This window comes from Thermobia domestica, chromosome 4 (genome assembly GCF_964235325.1).
Source record: "Thermobia domestica chromosome 4, izTheDome1.hap1.1, whole genome shotgun sequence".
Lineage (NCBI taxonomy): Eukaryota > Metazoa > Arthropoda > Insecta > Zygentoma > Lepismatidae > Thermobia > Thermobia domestica.
Window position 1 is genome coordinate 212,958,633 of NC_137457.1, and position 26,870 is coordinate 212,985,502.

General features: G+C 35.3%; 1 protein-coding gene across 1 annotated transcript in view; it reads left to right on the forward strand.

Moving 5' to 3' along the window:
• The first annotated feature begins 4,027 nt into the window (after window positions 1-4,027).
• LOC145683437 (uncharacterized) overlaps window positions 4,028-26,870 on the forward strand; it is a 44,432-nt gene continuing 21,589 nt past the window's right edge. Inside the window, exons 1-2 of the mRNA XM_081754771.1 lie at window positions 4,028-4,163; window positions 7,974-8,102. Coding sequence (XP_081610897.1) covers window positions 4,095-4,163; window positions 7,974-8,102 — 198 coding nt within the window. The 5' untranslated portion in view covers window positions 4,028-4,094. The remainder of the gene's footprint in view (window positions 4,164-7,973; window positions 8,103-26,870) is intronic.

Genomic DNA, 26,870 nt, shown 5'->3' on the forward strand with positions numbered 1-26,870 from the left:
TCCTGCCGGGAATCGAACCCGGGTCTTCCGCGCCAAAGGTAGTTCATAGTATTAGATTAGTTCAGATTAAAACAGTAACGAAATACCGTTTCAGATTCAATTTTCATTAATTTAGGTTCAAAAAAATTACGTAAAATATTATGCTATATATGAGTATAGGCCTATAATCATATTCGGGCTTACTTGGGCTTACACTCACCATCTTCAAAAGAGTCTGCGCTCGTTTGGCTCAGTAAGGTTGACGCTAGCTCAAACTCACATCTACTCAAGCTCGTTATCCTCATCGATGTTCGGAGTAGCTCGATCTCGCACCGATTTACCATCTTGGGTTCACTTTAACTTTCAAGCTCAGTATCCTCGCTTGATCGTATTTGCACTGGTTAACATTAACAGGGCTTAAAGAATCTTGCTTGCAAGTACTAGAGAGCCAAAAAATCTATTAGCCAGACCATTTTGCAGTCACAGTGTTTATACAAATAAACAAAAATCACTTTGCGATATAGTAAACATATCAATGCATTCTTTATTTTGTTTATTGGCATGTCACCTGCAAATAATAAGAAACGAGTTGTTGCAAGCTAATGCAGGAGTAAGCTGAACAAAGTATATTGTTCACAATTTTTATGCTTCACGGTGTCTATTTTCTAATTAGTTTCATTCAAACGGGACAGCATAGGTACTTTTAAAAGGGTAATGGCCTACGGGCGAATATTCATCTGCCGGTAAGATTTTCATTCCAAATATGAAATAAGTGGAACGACGTTTGCGTCGAAACCAAACTACTTCGTAGCACAAACGGCAGTCTTTGGCAGGAAACAATAAAATTGAGAAAACTATATAGCAATGTACAGAAGTTGAGAGTCGAATGAAAAAGATCGTTCATGTTGGGTAACCCGCCTGGGTTCGATTCTCACGTTCGGGCCTACTAACATTGGATATAGATAATGGACTCAATGGTTAGAACAATTAAGTACCCCACTCTTTGTATAATAGTGGTTAGAAATCGTGGGAGGGTTCGCATCAGATCATAAACCAAAATGGATTCGAACCAAGGTAGCATACGCGCGTACCCATCGTCGTTGATACGCCCACTTCGCATCAGCAGAATTCGTATAAATCCTTGTACTTAATTCTAACCGTTCCTGTAGTGATTCGTGTGAGAAACTTGGATAAAACAACTGAAAACAAAACAAGTACCTGAGATTGATTTTACTCAAACAATATTGTAGTACACTTTGCATATACTTACTTGTACATATTATCAATATAACTTTTGTAGATACATTTTAATATTTTATTTTTAGTACCTTTCTTTTGTTATTTTATTTTATTATACTATAGCTCATGTAATTTTATATAAAAAATTAAAAATAAAGGAATTGCGATGGATTAATTCAAAATAATATGATACATCGTCGGAGCCGGCTTATTATGAGATTGGTGATATACGATTATTTTGCACACTTTAATCACTAAACACTTATTTGCACAACACTTTAATTACGGAGGAATTGAATTTTAGGAGGGTAATCCTTTTAGATTTCTTTTCTAATTTCGGAGTAGATTTCAAGGCTCTTGCTGAATAACTTCCATTTTACATCTTCCGATTGAGTAGTTGTCAGTGAATTCACTGACTGTGCGACAAATTAATGATTCAAGAAGCAGATTTGTCTTTTGCCTTACTTACATCATTTTGTCATAAATATGGATAAAATTCACTACGAAATTTAATATTTCCTTTCGATCAAACATGTTTACAATGGATTGTCACAACGTGCTCACTCTTGATTTTTGGTAAGTCAAATTATTTCGGTGTATTCTCGCTAAGATTTACCTCATCTTACGTATATAACGAAACTACGTAGGTTTTATGAAAAACTGATCCACTTAGTAGCACAATAACATGAACGATTAATAACTTATTCGTTGATTTCTTTAGTGCTTCATTCACATCTTTTCTTCTGTATCCTCCATTGGCATAGTACAGTACCCGACTTGTCATACCAAGCGTCCGTATTCTTGCGCTTGTTGGCGACGAAGAAAAATATTAAGAATATTGATACGAAGTATTCTTTTACAGGGAATATTCATATTAACGAGTTCTAAACCCTTTTGCCATTTAAACAACTAAACCAAAGTGCTAAAAGTGGTAGGGATAAGCATCGATGATGCTGGAATTTATTGGATTATTTTTTTTTATGGAGTTACTGCCGCTTTGCGTTCCTTTGTGCCTTGAACAGGCAATGCAAGTCACCACTGCACAGCGTTGCCAACACACTGAAACAAATAGCACCATTTTAAAAGGTTTGCGTCAACGTATATAGAGCCTTATTCTACTTCAGATGAGACTGACTGAGGAATTTAAAATGGAATGGGAGTGTGGAAGGACACACGCTCACAGTTGGTGGTGCATTGCAATTATACATTTATTTGTTGTCTGGAATAAAACACAATTTTGATTGTCCGGACTTTACTCGCCAAATGTAAAAAAGTACTCGGCACTGGCGAGCAGGCGAGTGGATTTTTCAAGCCCTGAACATTGAGACCTGCCCTCTTACACGTGCCTATATCTATTGTTGATCTCGGGGCTGATAGAGCCGAAAGCCGGGGTCACAAATTTAACATCTCTATCTGGTGTTTTACCCCAATCCAACACTTCTTGTGAAATTTTCTAAATTACGAAATACATTGGAGCATCATTTGTCAGTCTTCGCTTATCGGTGCATGGCCTAGTGCAGATATCCAAGGTCATTTGTTGAGAAGCAAAATATCTTCTTCTGTAAGACTTAAAACATATAAAAATTGAGATCCCTTCCCTATGAAAGTGACTGGTTTTCATGTTCATTTTTTTGCTGGGCATGATTTCGGATTTGTTTTGCGCTGGGAGTTAATTTTTTTTACTAGCCATTTGAACGTTAGACAGGTCCCTAATATTGTTATATGTAAAATACTAATAACTTTGAACTCCAATTAAGCACTCGCTTTTATTATCATTTGTTTGGATGACTTCCTGTTACCATCGTTACGTAACTGTTGTAGAACTTTTACATCGAATCATGGACTCATATAACCAGGGGTGCCCACAAGGGGGGGGCTATGACGCAAACTGCGTCATTGAAATATTTGGGGGGGTTAAAATCTATATAAATATGTTTGAGGGGGTGTAAAAATTAATCGAAAAGTTTTTTTTTCATGGAAGAACACCTACGGATAGACAATTGAGGGGGGATGCGTCATGAACATGAGGGGGGTGGGCACCACTGATATAACAGTATCTTTTTTTCAGTCGTTAATGCTGTTAGCAGAAAAAAAAAAACATGAATTTATTGCCTCAATAAAATACTTGAAGGTTTTATGAACTTCCGCTCCACACAATGCGAGCCTCCTCTTTACGTTTTTGTCAAAATAATTCAGGAATAAAGAACCAGTTATTTTAATCCCATGCCTCTAATGTGAATACTCACATGGGCTCGACTTACCGAACTGACATTGAAGATTGAAGAAATTAAAAAGGGACTAATTGTTATTTTGGTAATTAAAAACCGACTTAAACATTAAGGGCACAGGATCATAGCAATTAGTACTTGAACCACGAATTAAGTTTGCCAAATACTTAAGTAGGAGGCCACGGTTTGTGTGATACGGAAATTAATCAATACTTCAAGTGAATTATTGGAATAATAAATTCACATTTTTTTTCTATTTGCTGTTTACGCAACATAATAGTGCTTTTTTTTTTGAGTATGATATTAAAACAAAAATCCTATCATGTGAATCCACAAACCAAGGTAATGAGATGCTAAGTGGAGTTCAAGGTTAGTATTTAATTATTAAATTATGCATCCTATCAGTTCATTAGTATTTTTTATATCTAATTTATTTTTTCATGATTCAACATAACATAGGATAGAAATTATTAACTGAATAACATACAGTCTTAAGCTGGCGTATAAAAGGTAGAGATCTGTAATCACATATTATGCTTTGCTTTACAGAAAAGAAGAAGTCAAACTGGAGAACTCCCAGAGGAACTTACAGCAAATTTCTTCAGTTTCTATGATATAAACTATTGGGACCAAGCACTAACCGCTTTGATGTCAATAGTGTCTTCGACGCGATATCCACAAGTTGAAGTTTTAATTTCAGTATTAAAATTAATACTTGTAAGTATTAACACGACAAAGCTTTTATATTGATTCTACGAACTCATATTTAAATAAATAAATAAATAAATACTTACAAAAGGTAAATAGAACATTTTATTTATTCCTTAACCTATAATTTCAACTTTCTGTATGTAGTATTCAGGAATAAGCCCTACGAACACTTCAGCATCAGATGAAGTTGAAATTAGTGGTTAACCAATAAATAAATAAATACAAAAAGTAAATGAAACAATTTATTTATTTATTTATTATATACCTATGAGTATTATATTTTGGAGTGTGGAATACGATTGTCTTTTTTAAATTTATTGAAGATACTTCTTTACTCACATGCTTTATATATATATATATATATATATATATATATATATATATATATATATATAAGTTGACTGTATACATAATATTTCATCTGTTTGTTTATTCCAGAGTTTAGTACACATTTTAGCCGTCGATTTTCGCACCCAACGCAATACATTGAACTTGAAATTTATATATTTGTATCACGTAAAACAAAACAAAAAATATTCAAAATTTACCGCAGACTAGTAAATTGCGAAGTAGGTCTAGCATTTGAAAATGATTACAGATTGGAAACAGAAGTTGTCACATAAATACTTCTTTCATCATATAAATCTTGTAATTATTTTTCGACCCCGTAGTCTACCCTGTCAACAATAGTCCATGGATGCATTCTCAGCGTACTGCATATCACTGTACAAATGTGTCCACTAACATATAAGCAACCACAGAACATTACAGCAATAATAGTCAAAATTTACTATAAATTCGAAGCCACTTCATCTTACTTCCAGGCTTGTTAATAGTTTCTAAACACATTCAACTAGGGGAGTTCTACTTAATCATAATAGCCAAGATTGAATTCCAAGATTGAATAGATTAAGGAAGGTAACATAATTACTATACGTATATATGTTGATATTGTTGACAGTTTTAATAATATCAAGGCTAAAAAAAACCGTAACATATTCGATTCGAATCTGATTTTGAGTTAATACTCGAGTATATATATATATATATATATATATATATATATATATATATATATATATATATATATATATATATATATATATATATATATATATATATATATATATTTAATGTGTAGAACAAGTTAACTTCATAACTGAGAACAGCGAGTAAGTCCAACTTCCACATCTTTGGAAGTAGCATGAGAAATATCACGGAGCTGACAAGACTTAGTTTACAAACTTTTCAGTCCAAAGTAACTAACTGTCCAGCTGTTAACATTCAGAAGGCATAATAGGGCAAGCCGTAATGGCCCTCATGGTCGCCTGTTACATTTAAGGTATCACTCCCCATTGAGGGTTTATGAGAGAAGATGGATCCTGTTATTATCAGTTTCCCTCAGACCCCGCATTATAGAAAAGCATCTTTTTCATTTTTAATTAATGATGTTTGTGATATAATTATATATATGCTAATTCAGTATTATATATATGCAATTACATTTTATGTAACACATAAAATGTAAAATATACTAGTATAAAATAAGAATACGTGGAAGAATGTGACATATTAACATTTTATTTGGCATACAATAACGCAATATATTGTGCGGGAATTGTCCGTTAGAGGTCGCGGTGGCTCAGTGGTAGAGCGCTCACCTGTGGCACTGGGGTCCCTGTTTCGAACCCGTCTTCCGCGAAATGCGGCTTGTTGTGGACAAACACTGTGTACGTGAGTTTTCTCGAGGTTCTCCCGTTTCCTCCCACTTGTGTCATTTCACCATTATTATCCATCTCATCACCATCTTCTTAGCCTCAGTAACTAAAAAGTGCCCGTTGTGCATTTTTAAGGGACGAAAAAAATCAAGATTTTTTTCCAGTTCGTAATACTGCGATAAAGTTGCAAATCGGGGATTCTAAAATGGAGTAAAAAATAAATAAAATCGGTTTATTTCTTCTGGTCATGCATGTGCTCTAAAGTGTGCCGAAATTTGAAAAGTAAAAATCACATTTCAACGATAATGTTCTATCTTACTTAACTTGTCAATATTTAAATGTAATAGCTGGTCGAATCTTACTCTAACTGATAACGATTTAGAAAAAAAGAATTGTTCATATCGGTCAAGGTATTTAGCTCGCGCAACGGCTGTCAATTCTAAGAAATTCAGGCACTCGTTGTAACTCACTCGGGTCAATCAGAACGATGCTGTCAAGGTCAATCATGCGTAACTTCGCCCATAAACCAGATTCCAAGGTATTTTCAGCTAAGAATGAGTGAAAACCGAGATCTTCAATTGTTCATCATGACTTTCTTGGACTCACGACTCTTCACACAACAACTTAGTTTGTTCAATAAAAAAAAAGTGTCTAAATATAACTAATGGTCTAAAATAATTTGTTTTTAAACATTTAAACCTGTATGCAATAAAAAAGTGAAAGTTGTTGGTAGTTTTTTCCTTGAACTGTGATGTGCCTTTATTTATAAATTTGTTTTCAAAATGTCATTAACTTTGAAGCCAATGCGCGACTACAGATGTTGATGGATTTAAATAATTTTTAAACATTATTTTCTGTGGTTCTAATACATTATATTTTGGAAGATGCTAATTTAAAAATGTTAAAAATTATCGTAGAAATGTGATTTTTTTTTTCAAATTTCGGCAAACTTTAGAGCAAATGCGCGACCAGAAGATATAAACCTTTTTTTGTCTCCTCAATTTGCAACTTTTCTGCGGAATTACGACTTGAAAAAATGGAATTTGCGGCCCACCATATTGTGCATTAATGCTGACATCACTTGTCCGAGACAATGCGTCAGCTCGTCTTTGGATATCAGCGACATACGTATGCACGCTTAGACATCCGCATTAAACGAGCTGGGGACTACATGGTTGTTCCATTATAGATTAGAATCAATATCGCTCTCGAGTTGTCTGTTACGACCTTTTGCAACCGTTTGCTGGACGCAAGAATTGTAGTAATAAATTCAGGTATTCAGACATTTTCCTTTCTTTGTTGCAGTACAGTCCGTTTGAATATTGTCACGAAAGGACCAGTTGGAGTGATGAAATGCGCAGCATCGTATTTAGTGGTGACATCCAATTATACCCCGGCACAAATGGCGTTCGTTTATGGATGCAATTTCGACTGGGTGAACGGAAGGGAACGTTGAGAAAAGTAGCATACATCCAGAATATCATCCAGATTGTTCTGGTGCCTTTCCTCCACCACCAGGGAAATGTGGTCTTTGAGTAGGACAGTTTTCGCTCACACTTTCGCATTATCTGAGGAGTGTTCCAATCCATGCATCAACTCCTAGCCTGCACGGTTACCTGACCTGTTCCGATTTAATATTTATCGATTGGACGACATCTGATTCTACAACATCAGCGTATAATCCAGTGACAAGCCTTGACCAATTGTGCTAGTAGATGAATGGAACGTGGAATCCCATTTTCCAAGTTGACACCCGAAACCTTTATAACTATCTCCATGCGAGAGTACAGGTCTACGTTATAGGTGGAAGAGGATACACAAACTACAGTCATATATTTTACTTTTTTGGTGCATCGTGTACATTATGCCCATTACAGTTGGATCGTGTTCCAATGAACCTGTATCTCGAACACCCTACACTGTGTGTGTAAGTATCATTCATGTGTGACGATAGGTACTCATGCCCATAGGATTCCATGGGTATTAATTTTAATTTTCTATAAATGTATATCTGCCATGTCATTTATGTATTATATTATTGACAGTGAAAGTTTACGTCCTTTTTAGTAACTAATGATACATGTCTTGTTATTTGTAGGGTGTTCCACAGCAGAGGATTGTATTAAGAGCAACTTGGGCCTTTAAACAGATACTGGAAATGCATCCTCTGTGTACACTGGAAATGAAAGAATACTACTTCAGGTTGTTGACTCATCCTTTAGAATCTGTATGTTTCTTTTTATTTTTTTCTTTCTTTCTTAAGGTTGATGTTTTAACCTAGTTACTAGAGACGTAAGAATCCTTTATTTCCCAGTAATATGATAGAGTTGGGGACAAAATAAATAAATCGGATTACTATCCGTTCCAGGCATGTAGCCAGGATTTCGTAAAGGGGATGCCGGTGACATGAAATACTGTGATCATCAGAAAAGGGGCTCGATCATTCTAAACTATTTTACTGGCAACATATATTGGTTCGTTCAGCCAGGATTTCGTATAAGAGCGGGGAGAGGGGGCAAGGCGTGACATAAAATACTGTGGTTATCACCTAGGAGCTCGAGCAATCTAAACTACTTTACTGGCAACATGTATTGGTTTACTAGGACAATAAAATGAGGATATGTTAGTAAGTATTTTAATAACAAACTATGAAGAAATCTCGAGTAAAAGAATAAAAAAAAGGTATTGAGAGAGTTTACACATTTACGTTCCTTCCTTTGTTCATTCAAATATAACAATTTTCCTTTCATTATGTATTGTAAAATATTTTACATCATCTTCGTTCCTTTCGCTGTTGAATCAAATGTTAACAGAACTTTCCACATAATATTCTCGTTTTCATTATTCCGTCTGTTCCAAATGACAAGTTAAAGGAGCAGTAGAAAACTGTTTCGGAAATAACATGTTTGATACTGCAGGGAAGTGATGAAAAATTATGATATAAAAATGTCCACACTGTTGCAGAACGGCACTATGCTTGACATTTCCCTAACTAGTAGCAGAAATTCTGAGAATTCCGTAACTTTTTTTAGAAATTTCAAATTCCCTGACTTTTCCAGGATATTTCGCTCATTTGCCACCATGTATTGCAAGTAATACAAATCTCCTTATGAGAAACAGTAACCAAAAGTTTGCTGTAGCTTTTTTTTTTTTTTAACGCTGATTCTTCTTTTCCTCGTTTGTTCTTGTTTCATCCTACTTTAATTTTTTCATTTCTGGGTTAGAAGGGGGCTCCGGACTTTCCTCCCCCCGCTTGGCTACGTGCCTGTCCGTTCGCAACATGAATAAAATTCTAAGCGAAAAGTTGCTGAGCAGTGGGACATATCGCTTGCGTCGTTTACCTCCGATTATATAATGGAAGATTAGTAGCACATGTAAAAAAATAACGATTTCTTTCAGGAGCCCTTTTTTCAAGTGGAACACAAACGTAGATCGAAGAGTAACTCATACTTTTTTCTTCTTCGAAAAAGTTTTATAGATAGCCTAATCATTTCTTTTTTCAAAAGAATAAGGAAATGATTTAGCACTTACCAGCGTGTATGTTGAATTATTATTCATTCTATTCCAGATGTACTTCCTAAGAGACAATATGCAGCACAAGAGACAAAGACTTTATCAAGAGCGCACAGATCAAAAGAGCAATATATTGATGGCTCCTATCTAATATGCGATATTTGAAGAAAGGAGGAAAAAAGAAAACTCATTGTGTCCGGTACAATCATCTTGGAAACGCTACTTTTCTGTAACTTTGATCACACTTCCTACACCAAGACGACAGGCAATCCAACTATACCGAAATTTAGTGTGAACTTTACATTAGGTGCCTACAAACATGCATCCTGCAAAGGGAAGGGAAATGTGAATTATTTTTTAACCTTTCCCCGTTGTTCTGTTCAACAATATATTTTTTTAGTTTCCACATAATAGAACTCGCTTTAACTCATTCTTTTAGTGGATTTGACATTGATAGTGACTTTTTTTTTCAGTTTTCAAAGGAATATGGAAAGTTAGGCTGATACGAATCTTGTCATTAATAATTGGTTGCAAATGACATTATTCAAAAATTATTTGTGAATATTCACTAAAACACTTAAGCCATGTCCTAATTATCAGGAAACCAAACAAGTTCAGTCCCATTTCGAAAGTGGAAATGAAATATCCTTACCGTGATGACTACATAGAAATTATTCACTAAAAGTAATTGACTGCATAGTATACAACTTCCTGCCAACAAAATATGCATTTCAATGCCCTTTTGATAGAAAGAAAAGTCTTTAGAAGCGAAAAGACAGACCTCGTTCTCCACAGATCATTTGTTTCAGAAGCTTCTGTTCATTATATTATTGTATTGCATTTATTTATAGTACATACTTTATCAAGCACATTGTTCACAGGCTGAAGATATGAGTTATACACGTCAAGGATCATTGTATGTATACATGTTTATACACTTAAAACTGGCATACAATATTTGAACACTTAGCTGAAATAGAAAATCAAGTTTTCATTATTCTGATTTAGATATAATACATACATATATATAAAACAAACTTCTTGGGAATATTTACATACAGTAACTTATAGACCATTACGTTATAGTTTTAATTTTATGAACTACATACACTTTTATGATTTAATATTGCGATTGATTTCGCACCTGAGAGACATTCTTCTGCCGAGTAGCTTAGGGCCGGTTACTTAGGGACAGGAAATTGTGGCAATTATAAGATATGTGGAGAGTACTATCAATGAGGTAGTAATTCTCACTCAAGTTTTATAATCTTTTTCAGTCATAGGCACCATATGAGAGTGCATTGTCATGAAGATGAGAGAATGTCTCTTTCGTTAACCAGTGCAGGACGCTTTTGTCGGATTATATCTGCACTTCAGCCTGTCTAGTGTCTAGCGTGCGCAACTTTGATTTGCATGTTCGATTTCTAGTGGAAAAACCTTGAAATTTGAACGGATTATAGTGATTCGGATCCCATCCCAAACTGTTGGTTCACATCTCACATAACTGAAAGGAACGCTACTCTACCAACCAATATCCTCAACCTATAGTACCTGAGTACAGTGCACATCCGCGTTAATCGTTTGACTATCACATAGCGAGCGGTTCATAGTACACAATGGAGATTTCCACTGATTTTTTTATTGCTCAAAAAAAAAAACACAAAAAAACAAAAAAAAACAGGTAGCTGATTACGGAGAACCCTTTCTTTCGCTCATGCGACGATTCTAACCAGTCAAAATTTGCGATTGAATTCCGGTCTGCTACTCGTGCGCTTAAAACAACGACCACCATGTTTGTACGTCACAGGTCGTACAGGGGAAAAGGTCTGCACCGCTCCCTAGGGAAATGGCTTAGCGAAAGATACGATGTATGTTTTTCAAATGTGTACGACGTTGCTAATAACATAAAGAATAAGAAAATAACAGAATTTAAGGTTTATTTAAAAAGCAAGCTATTTATTTATTTATTTATTTATTTATTTATTACCAATTATTTGAATATCTTAGGACAAAGTTGAAGTGTACAAATTTGCTATATTATTGACAGTGTTTGCAGCCTGAGATAAGAAACTAATTAATATGCTCATGTTTCGGTCACCGACCGACCTTACGAAGGGAATTTTATTCATTTTTAAGAAAAAAATCAACAATATAAAAGCATAGTTATTTGGTAGTAGAGTGCTAATGTCTTATATGCAAGTTCATCGTGGATTCAATAGTTATGCGCTCAGGGAGAAGCCCAAGAAAATTAATACATGAAAAAACATTTCTCCAAGTAGAAATAATCTAAATTCTTTATTGAGTTCAACACAGGACGCACAAACTTACGATGATAGTTATGCTCATGAGCATTCTGATAATTTACCAGTGCTATTATCGAACTACTTGACACATTATCAATATTATTTCATCATAATATTTTCGCGCTTACTGTCGTTTTCTTTAGTCCATGGAACATACTCGTAAATTGTTTATATTTCCATGTGAACATTTACAAAAATTGGCTGAATTGTTTTGAGCACATGAGTTAACATTTGACCAACTAATAAACTGATGTAGTCTCACAGTAATGATAAACTAGTTATAGTGGCTTATTACTGAATAAAATAAAATGAAATTCCTACTTTTATGTTCCACGAATATGTCCTGTAGGCAAAGGGAGACGAATGATTAATGACAGTGAATGATTATAAAAGAATCGGTGGAATGGTCATGTAGGAGGAAACGTGTGAATCGTGAGAAAACCCACAGACACGATGTTGTTCACCACAAATTCATATGGCTTGAATTCGAACCAGGTATCCCTCACACTATAGGTGAGCGCTCCATTATTGATCCACTGTGTCCTTTGACAATGAATGTTTATAATATGTCATGACGAGTAATGAACACAATATTCTGTTCCAGTGAGTGAAACAATACAAGAGAAATCAATCTACTGGACGAAACTTATCAAAGGCTGAACTCTTCAAACGTTTGCTTTTATGACTTTTTTTTCTTTCTTTCTTGTGGACCTCAGAACACAAAACGCAACACTTTCACGTTATAATCTTTTGCAAATGTACCATCATATACCAAACACTAATCATCTCAGAGATGAGGGCAGGCTTGTAGCCACCACAAACATGTAGGGGGGCGGGGGGGGGGCTAATCCAACCATATTATAATTCATCACCATATTATAGTTTATTTGCAAGCCTACCTTGAAAATTTTAGGGGGCAGTAAAAATTATGGGGGGCTGCTTCCCGTGGATACGGGCCTATCTGAAGGGGAGAAAGATTATAAATAAACTTATGTTTTGTATACATAGAACACTGCGTGTGAGGTTATTGAAAAAAAAAAAAAAGATCTGAAGTTTCAGAGTAACAATATAAGTAACACATAATGAATTTCTGTCAATATTCCTCTTGTTCAGGCTCGAAAAATCCTGGACGCCAGGTAGTCAAGGCGATTGGAAATACGAGTCTGGCTTCTAAATAAGTTAAATCAAAAATAAAATTATGTATGAAATAAAATGAAATGAGAAAAAGAAGGATCAGCATTAAAAATAAACAAAGGAAGCTTTTGGTTACTCTTTCTTATGAGGAGATTTGTATTACTTGCAATACATGGTGGCGAGGTGAGCGAGATATCCTGGAAGAGTCAGAGAATTCGAAATTTCTAGAAAAGTTACGGAATTCTCAGAATGTCTGCTACTAGTCAGGGAGATTTCAAGCTTCCGAAAGCATAGTGCCATTGTGTAACAGCGTGGACATTTTTTATCATAATTTTTCGTCATTGCATCCTTGCAGTATCAAACATGCTATTTCAAAAACAATTTTCTACTGCTCCTTTAACATGTCATTTAGAACAGACAGTAGTTGATGAAGTAATAGAAACAAAAATTTATGTGAAAAGAAAGTTCTGTTAACATTTGATTCAACAGAGAAAGGAACGCAGATATTTTACAAGACATTATTGAGTATGCACTTTTTATAATAGTGAATATGTACTTTTTGTAATAGTTGAGGTCATAATGAGAGGAAAATTGTTATATTTGAATAAACAGAGGAAGGACGTAAATATTGTATAAACTTTTTCAATACGTTTTTCATTTTACTCGAGATTTCTTCATAGTTTGTTATTAAAATACTTACTAACATATCCTCATTTTACGTTACCAGTAAAATAGTTTAGATTAATCGAGCTCCTTGGCCTTCAGAATTTCATGCCTCGCCCCCCTCCCATTACGAAATCCTGGCTAAACGAACCAATCTATGCTCCGGCATAATAGTTTAGAATGATCGAGCCCCTGGTGTGGTGACCACAGTAGTTCATGTCACCCCCCTACGTGCCTGACCGCGGTGACCACAAAAGCATTTCCCTTGTAAAAAAGGAAGTAAAGATCTATATAATACGATTCTTGTAGCATTAAGATAAGAATAGTTGTATCTATGGTGTGGGGTGACCAATTGCTAATATGTGATTTAAGCAAAGCCTCTGATTGTGTTGAACACACAATTCTCCTTAAAATATTAGACTACTACGGTATCAGGGTTTAAGTTTTAGATTATTCAAGTCTTACTTAGAAAACCGTAAACAAATTGTTTTTGTAAATAACAATAAATCTGGTATTGCATCAGTTAAATACGGAGTGCCCCAAGGTTCAGTACTTGGGCCACTTCTATTCTTACTAATGATAAATGATCTACCTTACTTTTTATCTGCTTACTCTATACTATATGCTGACGATACGACCTTCCTAAATACTAGTCCTGATCTTAGTAGACTTAATTCTATAACTGAAAGTACTTGGGATCAGGTTGTGATTTGGTTTAAGGCTAATGATTTTTTACTTAACGAGAATAAAACTCAACATATAACTTTTAGTCTAAAAGAAGTGCCTGCTGAGAATAACTCAACATGTTTGAAGTTCCTAGGTATATATATTGACAACAAGTTATCGTGGGAACAGCATATTAATTATATTTCTGGAAGACTCTCAAGAGTAATATATCTGCTAAAACAACTAAAAAATCATGTTCCTGATAACTATGCCAGATCGGCTTACTTTTTTTCAAAGTATAATTTTGTATGGTATATTACTTTGGGGTAACAATTATCATGTAAATAGCATTCTTTTAATACAGAAAAAGGCCATCAGAATTATTTCAAACCTAGACAAATTAGCTCATTGCAGACCTTTGTTTATCAATCTTAAAATTATGACAATAATCAATCTATACATTTACACAGTACTCCTCTATATAAAAAGTAATCACCAAAATTTACAACTCAGGCAAGACATCCACTCGTATAATACTAGAAGCAGTAAATTCATAAATGTCCCATATCAACGACTGTCCAAATCATTAAACAGTTATGAGACAATTGGAATAAAACTGTATAACAAGTTGCCTGCATCACTAAAAGATGAACATATAGATAGATTTAAAGTAAGTTATACAATTGGTTAGTTGCAATGCCCTTTTATTCATTACAGGAGTATTTTAATTGTTCAATAGAAGTGTAACGTATTTTGTAATCTCGTGTTGAGCTTGTATTTAAAATGTATATTGTTATTGTAATTTATTTTGTAATGTCATTTCATCATTAATTTAGTTATAAATCATTATTTATTTATACTTACGTATCAATATTGTGTCACATTTTGACGTTGTCTATTGCTATGTATAGCTTAACGACAATAAAATTCTTTATTATTATTATTATTATTATTATTATTATTATTATTATTATTATTATTATTATTATTATTATTATTATTATTATTATTATTATGCAGAGTAAATAATAGAAAAATGAAAGGATGTAATAGGATTTGAATATTTTTAAAGGGATTAAGAGCTTTTTGGTGCAGAACGTGCTTATTTGTAGCCGTAGTATAATAGCATGGAGATTCACGACGTCTTCAAAATAAAGAAAAGCTATAATATGATGGTCTAGATATTCTCAATCTGCGCATGAACTGATATAGTGCTTAGACTCTAATGTTTTTAGGGTAATACAATAGTAAAGTAATCCTGCTTAGGTGTATAAGTATCTAAAATATTTGTAATGATAGAACATTACAAATGGCCATTAATATATTTCAAACTAGGAAAATGCGTCTTATTAACACGTTACGTTTATATACAGTAAGCACTATTCTACTAAATTTATTTGTAGTTTGCAGTAAGAAACTGTACTATGAAAAGCTTCCAATGCAACTCACAGAGCGATACGGACCTGTGACGTCACGCCAAAACCCTTGTCTGTCCATTGTTTGAAGCGTTGTATCTCCGTAACGAAGAAATATTTTTCTGAGATTTTTGGTATGTGGTATATTCAAGACTAATTCTACACGATGGTGTCTTTAAATTACAACCTTTGGTCAAAAAGGAAATGTCCATTCCGGCGCCTGTCCACCAAAACACAATAGATGTAACGAAGACTTTGGTTTCTGTGGCATCAGCACCAATTTCTCATCACACACTATAAACTATGCAGGAAGTGATATGTGTTGTGTTGCGATAGTAGTGAGAAATATATTTTGAGACATTGAAGTTCGTTGTGTGGTTTCTGTTCACAGGTCATCCATTTGGACAGCTTTTATACTTTACCAGTTTATTGTAAATGCATGTAGGAAGTCCCCTATATGATTGCATCATTGTTGGTTAGTGGTCGTCCTACACGAGGAACTTTTTCTAAGGATTTCTGTTTAGATTGATTTTCTGAATCACTTCGGATCTATTGTTACACGTATTGAATTGTCCTGAAATGCAAACTTATATTTCGAGCTATTATAATCGCAGAGTCAATGAGATGTGGACTTTGACACTCTGCAGTCTCCTAATTGGAATCATTGGCACATTGAAAAGTGCACGAATTCTTTTGTCTAAGGTTATTCTGTATCAAATGAACCGGTAAAAGAACCTGAGTTCTGTTACGTTATAGAGTAAATCAACACCGCAAACCTTAAAGCAAGATAATTATTTGTCTCAAGGATTTGCTTCTAATAGGGTAAGAACCCCGAATATGAGACCCCAAAAGTTAGGAAGCTATAAACTGGTTAATTAAACCAGTTACTTTATACAGTTACCAGAAATACTGTTGTTACTTTATTACGTTCTGTGGAATGTCTAATTTAAGATACAAACGATTGGAATACGTAAAAATATAATATAATGAAAAATGTGGCCAAAGTTGCTACACTGCCATTTTTATGAGGGGTACCTAATAAGAGACCCCAGCTTTTTCTGTAATCTTAAAAAAGTTCTTTTATTAATTCACCATTTAACACTATCTTTAAGCCAAATCCTGTGATGGCACAAAAATATAGAACGTTACATTTTTAATTTACCTCTTTTTCTTCAATTTTAGAATATCACGCGCTGTAAAGAAAAAAAAACAACCTTTTTGTACGAATAAACTGCAACGATTTTTGATCACATCTTTAAATGTGCAAATATGTACCAAAGAGTCAGAAATGTGTCCAAAATGGCAGCACAATGCCAATGAAATCACTGGTTCTAAGTCACTCCTCGTTGGTAAAGATTTACTAAGACGATTTTTTCATATTATTTGCCTCAAAAGATAGGAAAAATAACTTCCACCACTGGTTTCCAATTAAGAATATGTACGTGCGTTTGTTAAGATTTATGAGCAACTTGAAACAGTTTTTGAAAATGTATGCGTCTCATAAAATATGAACATTCTTTTAACAATTGAAGTTGTTTTTCCTTTTTTGGTACACAAATATCGCCCCACATTGTTTGTATTTTGTCACATAAAACAGAAGGTATATTGTAAAGGTAAATAACGTTTTTACGTACAACGCGACTGTCACAGTAGAGGATTAACGTTAACATGAACAGCAACGTCAAATATTAGACAGAAACTACTTTTTGAATACAGAAATGTCAATACAAATGAGCTCCTAATATAAGACCTAATATTAATATACGGGTCACATTATGAGACCAGTCTCATATACTGAACCTGTTATGGGTATCATAATAAGACATTCGACTGATAAACAAATGATTAACGCCATCTCAAATATAAGTAGAAGAAAACCCGTAACTTGTTACATGTTACAATACGCGTATTCACTGGTATAAAAGACAGTAAAGATAGAATGAATACCAATGTACACCTTGTCTCAAAAAGGTTGAGCGCATTCTTTATTGGTGTTTTGAGGCAAAACTTTTCTAAGTCCAGCTTCGGGTATCTTCGGGAAAAAGTAAGCCAGGTTCGAACCTCCAGGCCAGCCTTTGCAATCGGGAAAAAGTTTGCAGATGTGTTTTTCTTCTTTTAAATATAATAAGACTTGTTACCAAGTGTTTAAAAAAGCAACATTGATTGAAATACTTAATGATACAATATTTCGAAACCTTTTATTAATGTGAGCACATGCTTGTTTGTCATTTAGCTTTCTATACGTAATGGAACATTTAAATACGTTAAAGAATCTTTCCATATGTAAAAGAATGCTCAAAGTTAAGAAATAGAACATAATTATCGCCTGAGTACTAAAATAAAAGTCAAAGTAGAACAGAAACAGCGTTTGTAATGGATATGAATGTCATAATTATCTTGAGATCCGTTATACATCGCTAGAAGCTTAGTTCTAGAAGTCCTTGTGTTAGCTCATTGGTAAGCTGTCGGATTTCAAATCATAAGGTTGTGAGTTTGAATCCCATCTGGGTCAATACTTTTTTTAAAATTATATTTTCCGCAATGCATGAAAAATTATATAAAATAATTACATTAAAATACATAAGTTGTTTATATATAACATAATAATTGCAGAACATAGTAATTATTATGTTTAAAATATAACATCTGAGATAATTTTCACGGTAGGTCGGTATTATATATGAGGATGTAAATACAAGTTAAGAAACTCGTTCAATAGCAATAAATAAATCATGTAGTGAATTTATTTGCAGCTATTTGTTATATAGAGAGTAATTCTCAACATTCATAATATAGAATGTCATTTATATTCTTGAAAAGTTATTCGATGCATAAACAGAGGGTATAAACAGAGAATCCGAAGTCGGAACGCTCGCAAAAAAAATCATGAACCCCAAAGGTCACGTGAGCAGACTGGAATTGTTCTTATGAAGCATGCCACAGCAGAAAGTCTTTACATAGATTTTCAATTCAATTTCTGATATATGTTTTTGCAATGTGGAAGTGGTGATGCCTTGAGTCGCCCTCTCTCGCTCGCTCACTCTCTATTTATACAGAATATAAAAGTGGATTTATGTGTGTGTTTCAACATAATTCTGATATATCTAGAGCAATTTTAACTATATTTCTTACAGTCTGGAAAAAGAGCACTGTCGGGATACATATCAAAAATGCTAGAAACGGGTCGATATTAGTATCGAATCCATAGTTTCGTGGTCGCTTAGGTGAATAGCTCTACTTTCAATTCAAGTCCAATTAAGCTCCCATTAGCACCCAGGGTGGTTACGTAGCGACATAAAGATATCGAAATCAACCGATATTAGAATCGAATCGTAAGTTTTCAGCGCCGCTAATAGTGCAGCATTTCCCATTAGTCCACATTAGTCCCATAGCCTAGAGGGCAACATATTTGCAGAGTGCAAATTTTAAAACTTGAATAATATTTTAATTTTTTCCGTATGAAAAAGTTAAAAATCATGAGCAAATATACTATTTCACGAACAATCCTCTTTTACTATTCTAATATGTTTAATAATAGCGTAAGAAATGTAATAGTAATTCAGAACATGTTTCACAGTTGTTATTTTTTGTTACATAGTTGTAACTGTAGCATGTAGTGAGTGGAATTTAACTGTAATAAATTCACTAATTAACCATATTCGAATTAAGTTTTATTTTTAAGTTCGGAATGAAGGGGCGGAGAAATATGTAGTTATTGGGGGCACCGAGCTTTTCTACATTTTACTTTCAAGATCTCCATTTTTCTTTTGTCATTTGTTCCTAATAAAAAAAGTTCAGTCACTTTTGGATTGTCATAGGATAGTAGGAGTTGGATTTTGGGATGCAGCCTGTGAGATTCTAGAGGAGCTAACTGCTTGAAAAAATATTTTTGAATCATCTGTAACATATGAAATAAGGATATGTATCATAAAAAATTGAAAATAACTATGTCTGCGTAATCATCACGGTCAAATTGCAAAGTCAAATGAATTGACGTTTGGTATATAATCAGGCTCCAATCCCAACTGGGAAGTTATCATACCCTTGTCACTTTCATTATAATACATATCCTTAGGGGGAGTAGAAGTCCGAATTTTTGCGAAAAATTTAGTATCTCACAAGCCGTTCAACTGAGAGCTGAAATTCAGCATATAACTCTTTATTAAAAATAAAGAGAATATGCCCTGGCATTTTTTAAAATTGTCTTTTATGAGCGGGGGGACGGGGGTGCATTTTCTATATATTGGAAATTGGTAGTGGGTTGATTTGTAAAAATAATCGAAAACGATTGATATTAGTTGAGAAAAAAATTGAATAATGCAAACTAAAGTTCTTTTTGAATTTTATACCCACTGCTTTCTATTTATAATTGCTGAAGCTGGTGTTTAATATATGGAGCGTTCCGAGCATAAGGCAATCAAGTCATAAAGTTAGAGAAAAATGGCCATAAAATTTGTATTCTAAACTTAATTACATGGGCATTTTCAATTAGTACGGCATGCTTAATTATATAGAAAATTAGTTTCTCTCTCTTTTTTTTTTCACGTTGGTCTACTTTTTTTATTCGAAACTTTTAAATTTCACCCTATTTTCTACTGAAATGTGTCTGTAAGGCAACAAAGAAATAATTACATATGATCAATTTAAATTCATTTTAATTCGGAAGATGAGAAACACTTTGCCATTATATATCGTAAAGGTCAGACCCACCAGTATTGTAACAAAGAGGTGCTTGAGCCAATGACGGTAGAAATTCAAACTCCGATAAGTGATAATTTCACAGTCTTGTTTTATTACAAGTGTAATCTCTTTAGTCAATGGAGAGGAGGACGTGGGTCATCGGTCAGAGTTGATGTCGATGGGTTTTGGTGGGTCGGAGTTGGTCGCAATGGTTCAGAGTGGTTCATAGTTGGTGGTGGGTCAGAGTGGATCATGATGGTTGATGGGTCAGAGTGGGCCAATGGGTAATTTGGGTGGTGGCTCATAGTGGGTCATGGTGGGTCGTGGATCAAATTTTCATTGACCCACACCATCTCTAGTTAAAATTGTACTAAAGATAAGAGGCACCGAAGATGCATGTCGGCTATTATGCTCAAATTTTGCGCATGGATAGTACTCCACCAGAAAGCAACAAATCTGAAACGGTTCACGGTATGACCTCCTAGAACTCGAGATGTAGGGGTTTGTCTGATTGGCTAAATTAAGACGTCAATGATTTATCATTCAACAACCAAGCTTTTTATGATCGTTTCCGTGGCGAAGTCAGAAGAACAGGTGCCTAGTAATCGTAATATTGATAGTTCGCGTCCACCCCGGGGTATTTGTTTTGTGTTTTTTTGTTTCACCTAAATATAAACAAATCACACATATAGGCATTTTAACATATTTTGGGAGAGTAATTTTGTGGTTCGTTGGCGTTTCATCGCGTCTCTGCCGCTGGTAGTAAAGTTTTCAAAATGGAACTTGGGCCATCACGTATCGTCGCTGCGGGGCCACCAATTTCTGGCGAGAGGTTAATAGTTGACCATCTGTAGTCCACCGACGCTTACAGCTTAGGGTAATGAACGATGTCCTTGCCTTGTAGACTTCATGACTACCGACGTCGGCAGTCAACTAGCTTTTAGTATTCCTTTACTAACCATCTATCGTTCATGTTTGTACACGCTGTTGTCATAATAATAATAATAATAATAATAATAATAATAATAATAATAATAATAATAATAATAATAATAATAATAATAATAATTATTATTATTATTATTTGTAGTAACAGTAGTATAATTGATGATAGAATAATTATTGTCTATGTATTGTCTAGGTAGGACTACACACAGGATTTGGCTCGTTTTGGTTCGACTTGACTCTAATCCGAGTCGAGTTGGAAGATATTTTTCGCGCCGAGTCCAAGAGTAGATTTCAAAGATGTCTGTTTCGAGTCGAGTCGAGTTTCAAAGAAAAGTCGTTCGTGCCCATCCCTACTAATGAGAGCTTAATCGGAGTTAAGCGAAATTGAAAGTCTCACTATTTATCTAAGCGACCCCGAAAACTATGAATCTAATATCGATCATTTTCTAGCAATCTTTTATATGTATCCCCCTCCCATTCACCATAGGTAACCCGACAGCACTCTTTTTGAAACTATAAGAAATGTGGTTAAAATTACTCTAGGCCAGTGGTTCTCAATCTAATTCCTATCACGATCCCCTTTTATCACACGCTCTTGCCAGCGACCCTTTTATAATTTGTTTTATAATAAGCTTGTGTGGGATTTTTAACATACCTATTTCTATAATAGTAGAATCCATTTTTTTGTTTATAGTGAACAGTGCCATGGAAAATCATTGCCCGGGCGAGAGTATAGTACGATGTCACCGTATATATGAGTGACGTCGACAGACTAGCTACGAAGCGCCACCATGGTTGGCACGAAGCTCAATAACATTTTCAAAATAAACCCTACCTTTCCTTAATTTTGAGCACATTTTATTACGTTTTTCCTTCTATTTTACACATGTGCACATGCACTTTCCTAACTTGAGTAACACACTTCCTCCGAAATGTGTGGCCCCTCTTTTCGGCGCCCGGCACTGACAGTGGATACAGTAACTGTAATATCTATATTCCCAACGACGAAGGTGCTGGTTCAAGATGGATGTTAAACTCCTTCATTGAAGAGGCCATTAACGTATTCGATCTAAGCCCACAACTTCTTGACCAAATAATAGAATGATCATGCGACAAGTCTTTGCAACTGGTTTTCTGTAACGAATACTTAGACAAGTTCTGCCTGATGAGGAGAGAAGAATATCCTGGTCTGGTGATTGCTGCTTTAAAAGTAATAATTCCATTTGCTATATCGTACTTGTGCGAAAGTGTTTTTTTTTATGGTAAACATTAAAACAAAGATAAGAAATCGCTTATCAGTTGAAAATGGCTTGATAATATTCGTCATGAAGATTGAACCGGGCATTGCTGCACTAGTGAAATTACACCATGCTTAGGTATCTCATTAGGTTTTAATTTTAATTGTATTTCAATGTGCAGGTTTTGTTTCATGTGCATTTTTCTAGTATTTCTATATACAGTTCTCATTAGTTTTATATCATACCTCTTTGATTTAAATTCATTTTTAAACAACTCTACTAACTAACTAACTCTATGGCCTATGGAACCCGGAGGTTCAATGCCGCGTTCACAAAAGCTCTACACTGACTTCTATCCTTAGCCAATTGGATCCAGTTTCTACTTTGTATTCTTATCTCAGCGAGATCCATCTTAATATTGTCCTCCCATCTGCCCCTAGGTCTTCTGGTCGTTTTCCGTTTGGTCTTCCAGTCAAGACTTTCAAAGCGTTTCTACTTTCTTCCATTCTAGCTACCTGACCTGCCCACCTAAGCCTCCTAGACTTGACGACCCTAACAATGTTGGGTAACCGTATAAATTATGTAGTTCCTCGTTATGAAGTTTCCGCCATTCCCCATTCCCGTTCCTCTTGGGTCCGAATATTCGTCTAAGGATCTTGTTCTCAAATACTTTCAGTCTATGTTCTTCCCTCAGAGTAAGCGACCATGTTTCGCAACCATACAGAACAACAGGCATGATTATCGTTTTGTATATTTTAAGCTTCAAATTTCTCGACAGAATTCGCGACGACAAGAGACTTTGAACCGAATAGTAACACGAATTCTACACCCTTTGAAAATGTTCAGTAGACTTATTTTTATTGTTCTTTACAGTGTGTATAAAAATAAAAGTATGCCTATCAGAACAAAATTAAAAATAATATTTAAAAATAATTTCTGGTATTAGATTCTAACTATATTTATCTCTTCCGCCTATCTTCGCGATCCCCTAGGGGCCGCGACTCCCAGGTTGAGAAACCCTGCTCTAGGCATAGATGAGTTATGATGGAACATACATACATACACTTTTATATGTATAAATGCAGATAAGAGAGAGTTGAGAGAGAGCGATTAAGGAATTACCACTCTCAATCTCTTCACTTTACTTTTGCGATTCGTGAATTTCTTACGTGACAGTTTGGGGCTAGCTAGTTTTTTGTCTTGAACCACGATCCGATTTTCGATATGCTCTACCTAAATGCTGTAATGCGAATATTGAGAAGTTATCTGCGATGAAAGTAGCTGCAAATAAATATATTACATAACTTATTTATTGCTATTACACGATTTTTTAAATTTGTATTCAATATTCACACATAACACACCGACGTTCTGTGAATACCTCAGATGTTATATTTTAAAGATAAGAATTACTTATGTCGTGAAATGATATGAATATATATATACAACTGATATATACAACTGATGATATGAATATATATATTCAACTCATATATACAACTGATGATATGAATATATATATTCAACTCATATATACAACTGATGATATGAAAATATATATACAACTGATGAATTGTAATGTAACTATTTTACATAATTTTCATGCATTGAGGAAAGTAAAATATCATAAAGGAATCTCACCTGAACGGGTATCGAACTCACGATTTAAATGCTCGGTGGTGTACCACTGAGCTAACATGACCGCTTTTCGGAAGCTGCTTCTGAAATATAACTGAGCTCATGCGTAAATGCTCTTTTCCGTATGAAAATCACAATGACGAAACGAGAGTGTGAATACATAGTCTCGAAATATTGTATCATTAAGTATTTCAATCAATGTTACTTTTTTCTACACTTAATACCATTTCAACATGTCTTATTATATTTAACAGAAGGAAAAACATATCTGTACATCGTTTCCCGATTACTAAGGTTGGCTTTGGAGTTTCGAACCAGCAGCTTTAGTTTACTGTTTTCCGAAGACACCCGACGTTGGACTTCGAAAGTGTTCGTCTCAAAACAGCTATAATCATATCGCTCAATCTGTTTGGTATATGGTATATGTTTTTATACGTGTAAAGTCAGTATAACAATTCATTCTTTAAACAGCTTTTCGTATGTATTAATATTCCTTTATAAAAACTGTTTTTATTATTATTATTACGGCGCACCATTTTCAGATTTCTTTCGCGAGTCGTTGACCAAGTCGTTCGCCACCAGCGTTGCCAGACTCACAGCTCGGAATTATTCCAAAACCTGATCGAACTTATGCTAGATTCGGTCAAATTATGCTAGATCCTCATAATTACTAATTCAGGGGTTAAAAAAAAAACAAAGTTGAGATACGATAACGTAACTTAAAATACACAGAGAGCAAGAATGCATGGATAGAACTCAATACTTCACGCACCAAAATTTTAACTCAACTAAATTACTGCAGTCGTTGCCAAACTCAATGGCGTATATATCTTATAAATGAATGCAAAGTTTTTGTTTACATATTTTGAAAGAAAATTACTTCGCAGCATAAGCGGAGTTGGGAATCGTCTGCTGGGGGAGGGGGCAGATTTTTGGTCGGTCTCGGAGCTGTCATTTCAGGAATAAATATGATCATGAAGTCAGAAGTAAAGATGGTGAAGTTGTCAAAAAGTTGGGGGGAGAATGGCCCCCATAGCTCCGCCCATGCCTTGGAGTTAAAGGATTAGAAAACCCTGGGTGGAGCCACAAAAAAAAAGCCCAAAGCCGTTCCGAACTTACTTAGGAAAATAAGACTGCCTGTATGGTTTACCGAGTGTATGAATCAATGGAAGAGGATACATTTCTGCCGTTCTTTTTCTTCCCACAACCAACTTCTCCAGGTTTTACGGCTTTTTGATAACTTGCTGAAATTGTGCTAGATTTGGGCAGGATGCTAAAAGCAAGATGCTAGGTGCTAGAGACATGCAAATTATGCTAGATCTAGCATCATTATGCTAGATCTGGCAACGCTGTTCCCCACAATAGGCGTGTCGTGCAAGTAACCAATCACACGTCAGGTACTAGCTTTTACCTATTGCTTTATTCTCACAGCTCAGAACATTGGTAACTATGGATAGACGTACAGCAGTAATTACTTTATGGGAGTTGGAAGGTTATTCTGCAACTGCAGCTAGCAGGCGAGTAGGTGTCCTGGCCTCTACAGGAAGGCAATGGATTCGGAAATATGGTGCTACAGGTCAGACTGGTAATTTACGATCTCCTGGTCGTCCGCATGTGTCAACCGAAGCCCAAGATGCGAGATTAGTAAACGAAGCCCGGTTAGACCCACTAAGGACGTCTAGACAGATAAGGGAAGCTTCTCTCTTTCCTGGTAGTAAGCATACAGCTCTGCGAAGGCTTCGTCATGCTGGGTTACGTGGCCGTGTTGCTGCCGTGAAGGAAAAACTCTCAGACGACCACAAAATTTACCGTCTCGCGTTTGCACAGGCGAATGTGGGTCTCAATTGGGAAAACGTAGTTTTCTCAGATGAATCCATATTCACAACATCAAAGGAGGGACGCCGTTTTGTGTATCGTCCGAGAGGCACCCGATATGACCATGGATATGTGGCTGCTTGCAATCGCAGTGGCCATGTATCTATTTTATGTTAGGGTTGGATTTCCAGTCGCGGAGCAGGACAGCTTCATAGAATTGAAGGACATCTGGACAATGCTCAGTACTTAGACATTATCAGTAATATCATGGTGCCATCTGTACGAGTATTTCAGCCTGATGGTGTAATTCAGTTCCAGCAATACCAGTCGCCAATACATAATTCCCGTGTGGTTCAGGAATGGTTCGCAGGGCACCCTGAGATTGATTTAATCGACTGGCCGCCTCGTGGAGAAGACCTCAATCTCATGGAAAATATGTGGGCAGAAGTGAACTAAGGGAAAGTTGGCCTGAGGCAGATCCACCAAGAACTCAGGATGACCTGTGGCATCTTGTTTCCGAAGCATGGCTGGAGGTAGGGGAAGGAGATAGATTTGTCACCCATGTAATAGATTCCATGCCCAGAAGAATGGAGCGTGTAATAAATTCAGAAGGGTCTTGGACACAATATTAATGTCCCCGCCTTAACTCCCGAAAACAGCCCTTTTCAGGGCTACCTAAACGCTTCTGAAAATATTTCTAGAAGTAAAACACTCCTTGTATCCGATTTCTGTGCAATCCTACTAACAAAAGAATGATAATTAGCTGTAGGCTTTGAACTCAAGACCTCTTCAGTGGCAAGTCTGTACTCTACCAGTGAGCTAACATGAACACGCAAACCTAACCTGAAGAAACACGACTTTCAATTTCTGGTATTCGATGACAATGATGCTCATATACTTTGCAAATGTTGTATTCAACTTGGGATATTCCGCAACACACACACACACATAAACAAAGCGAAAGAGAGAGAGAGAGAGAGAG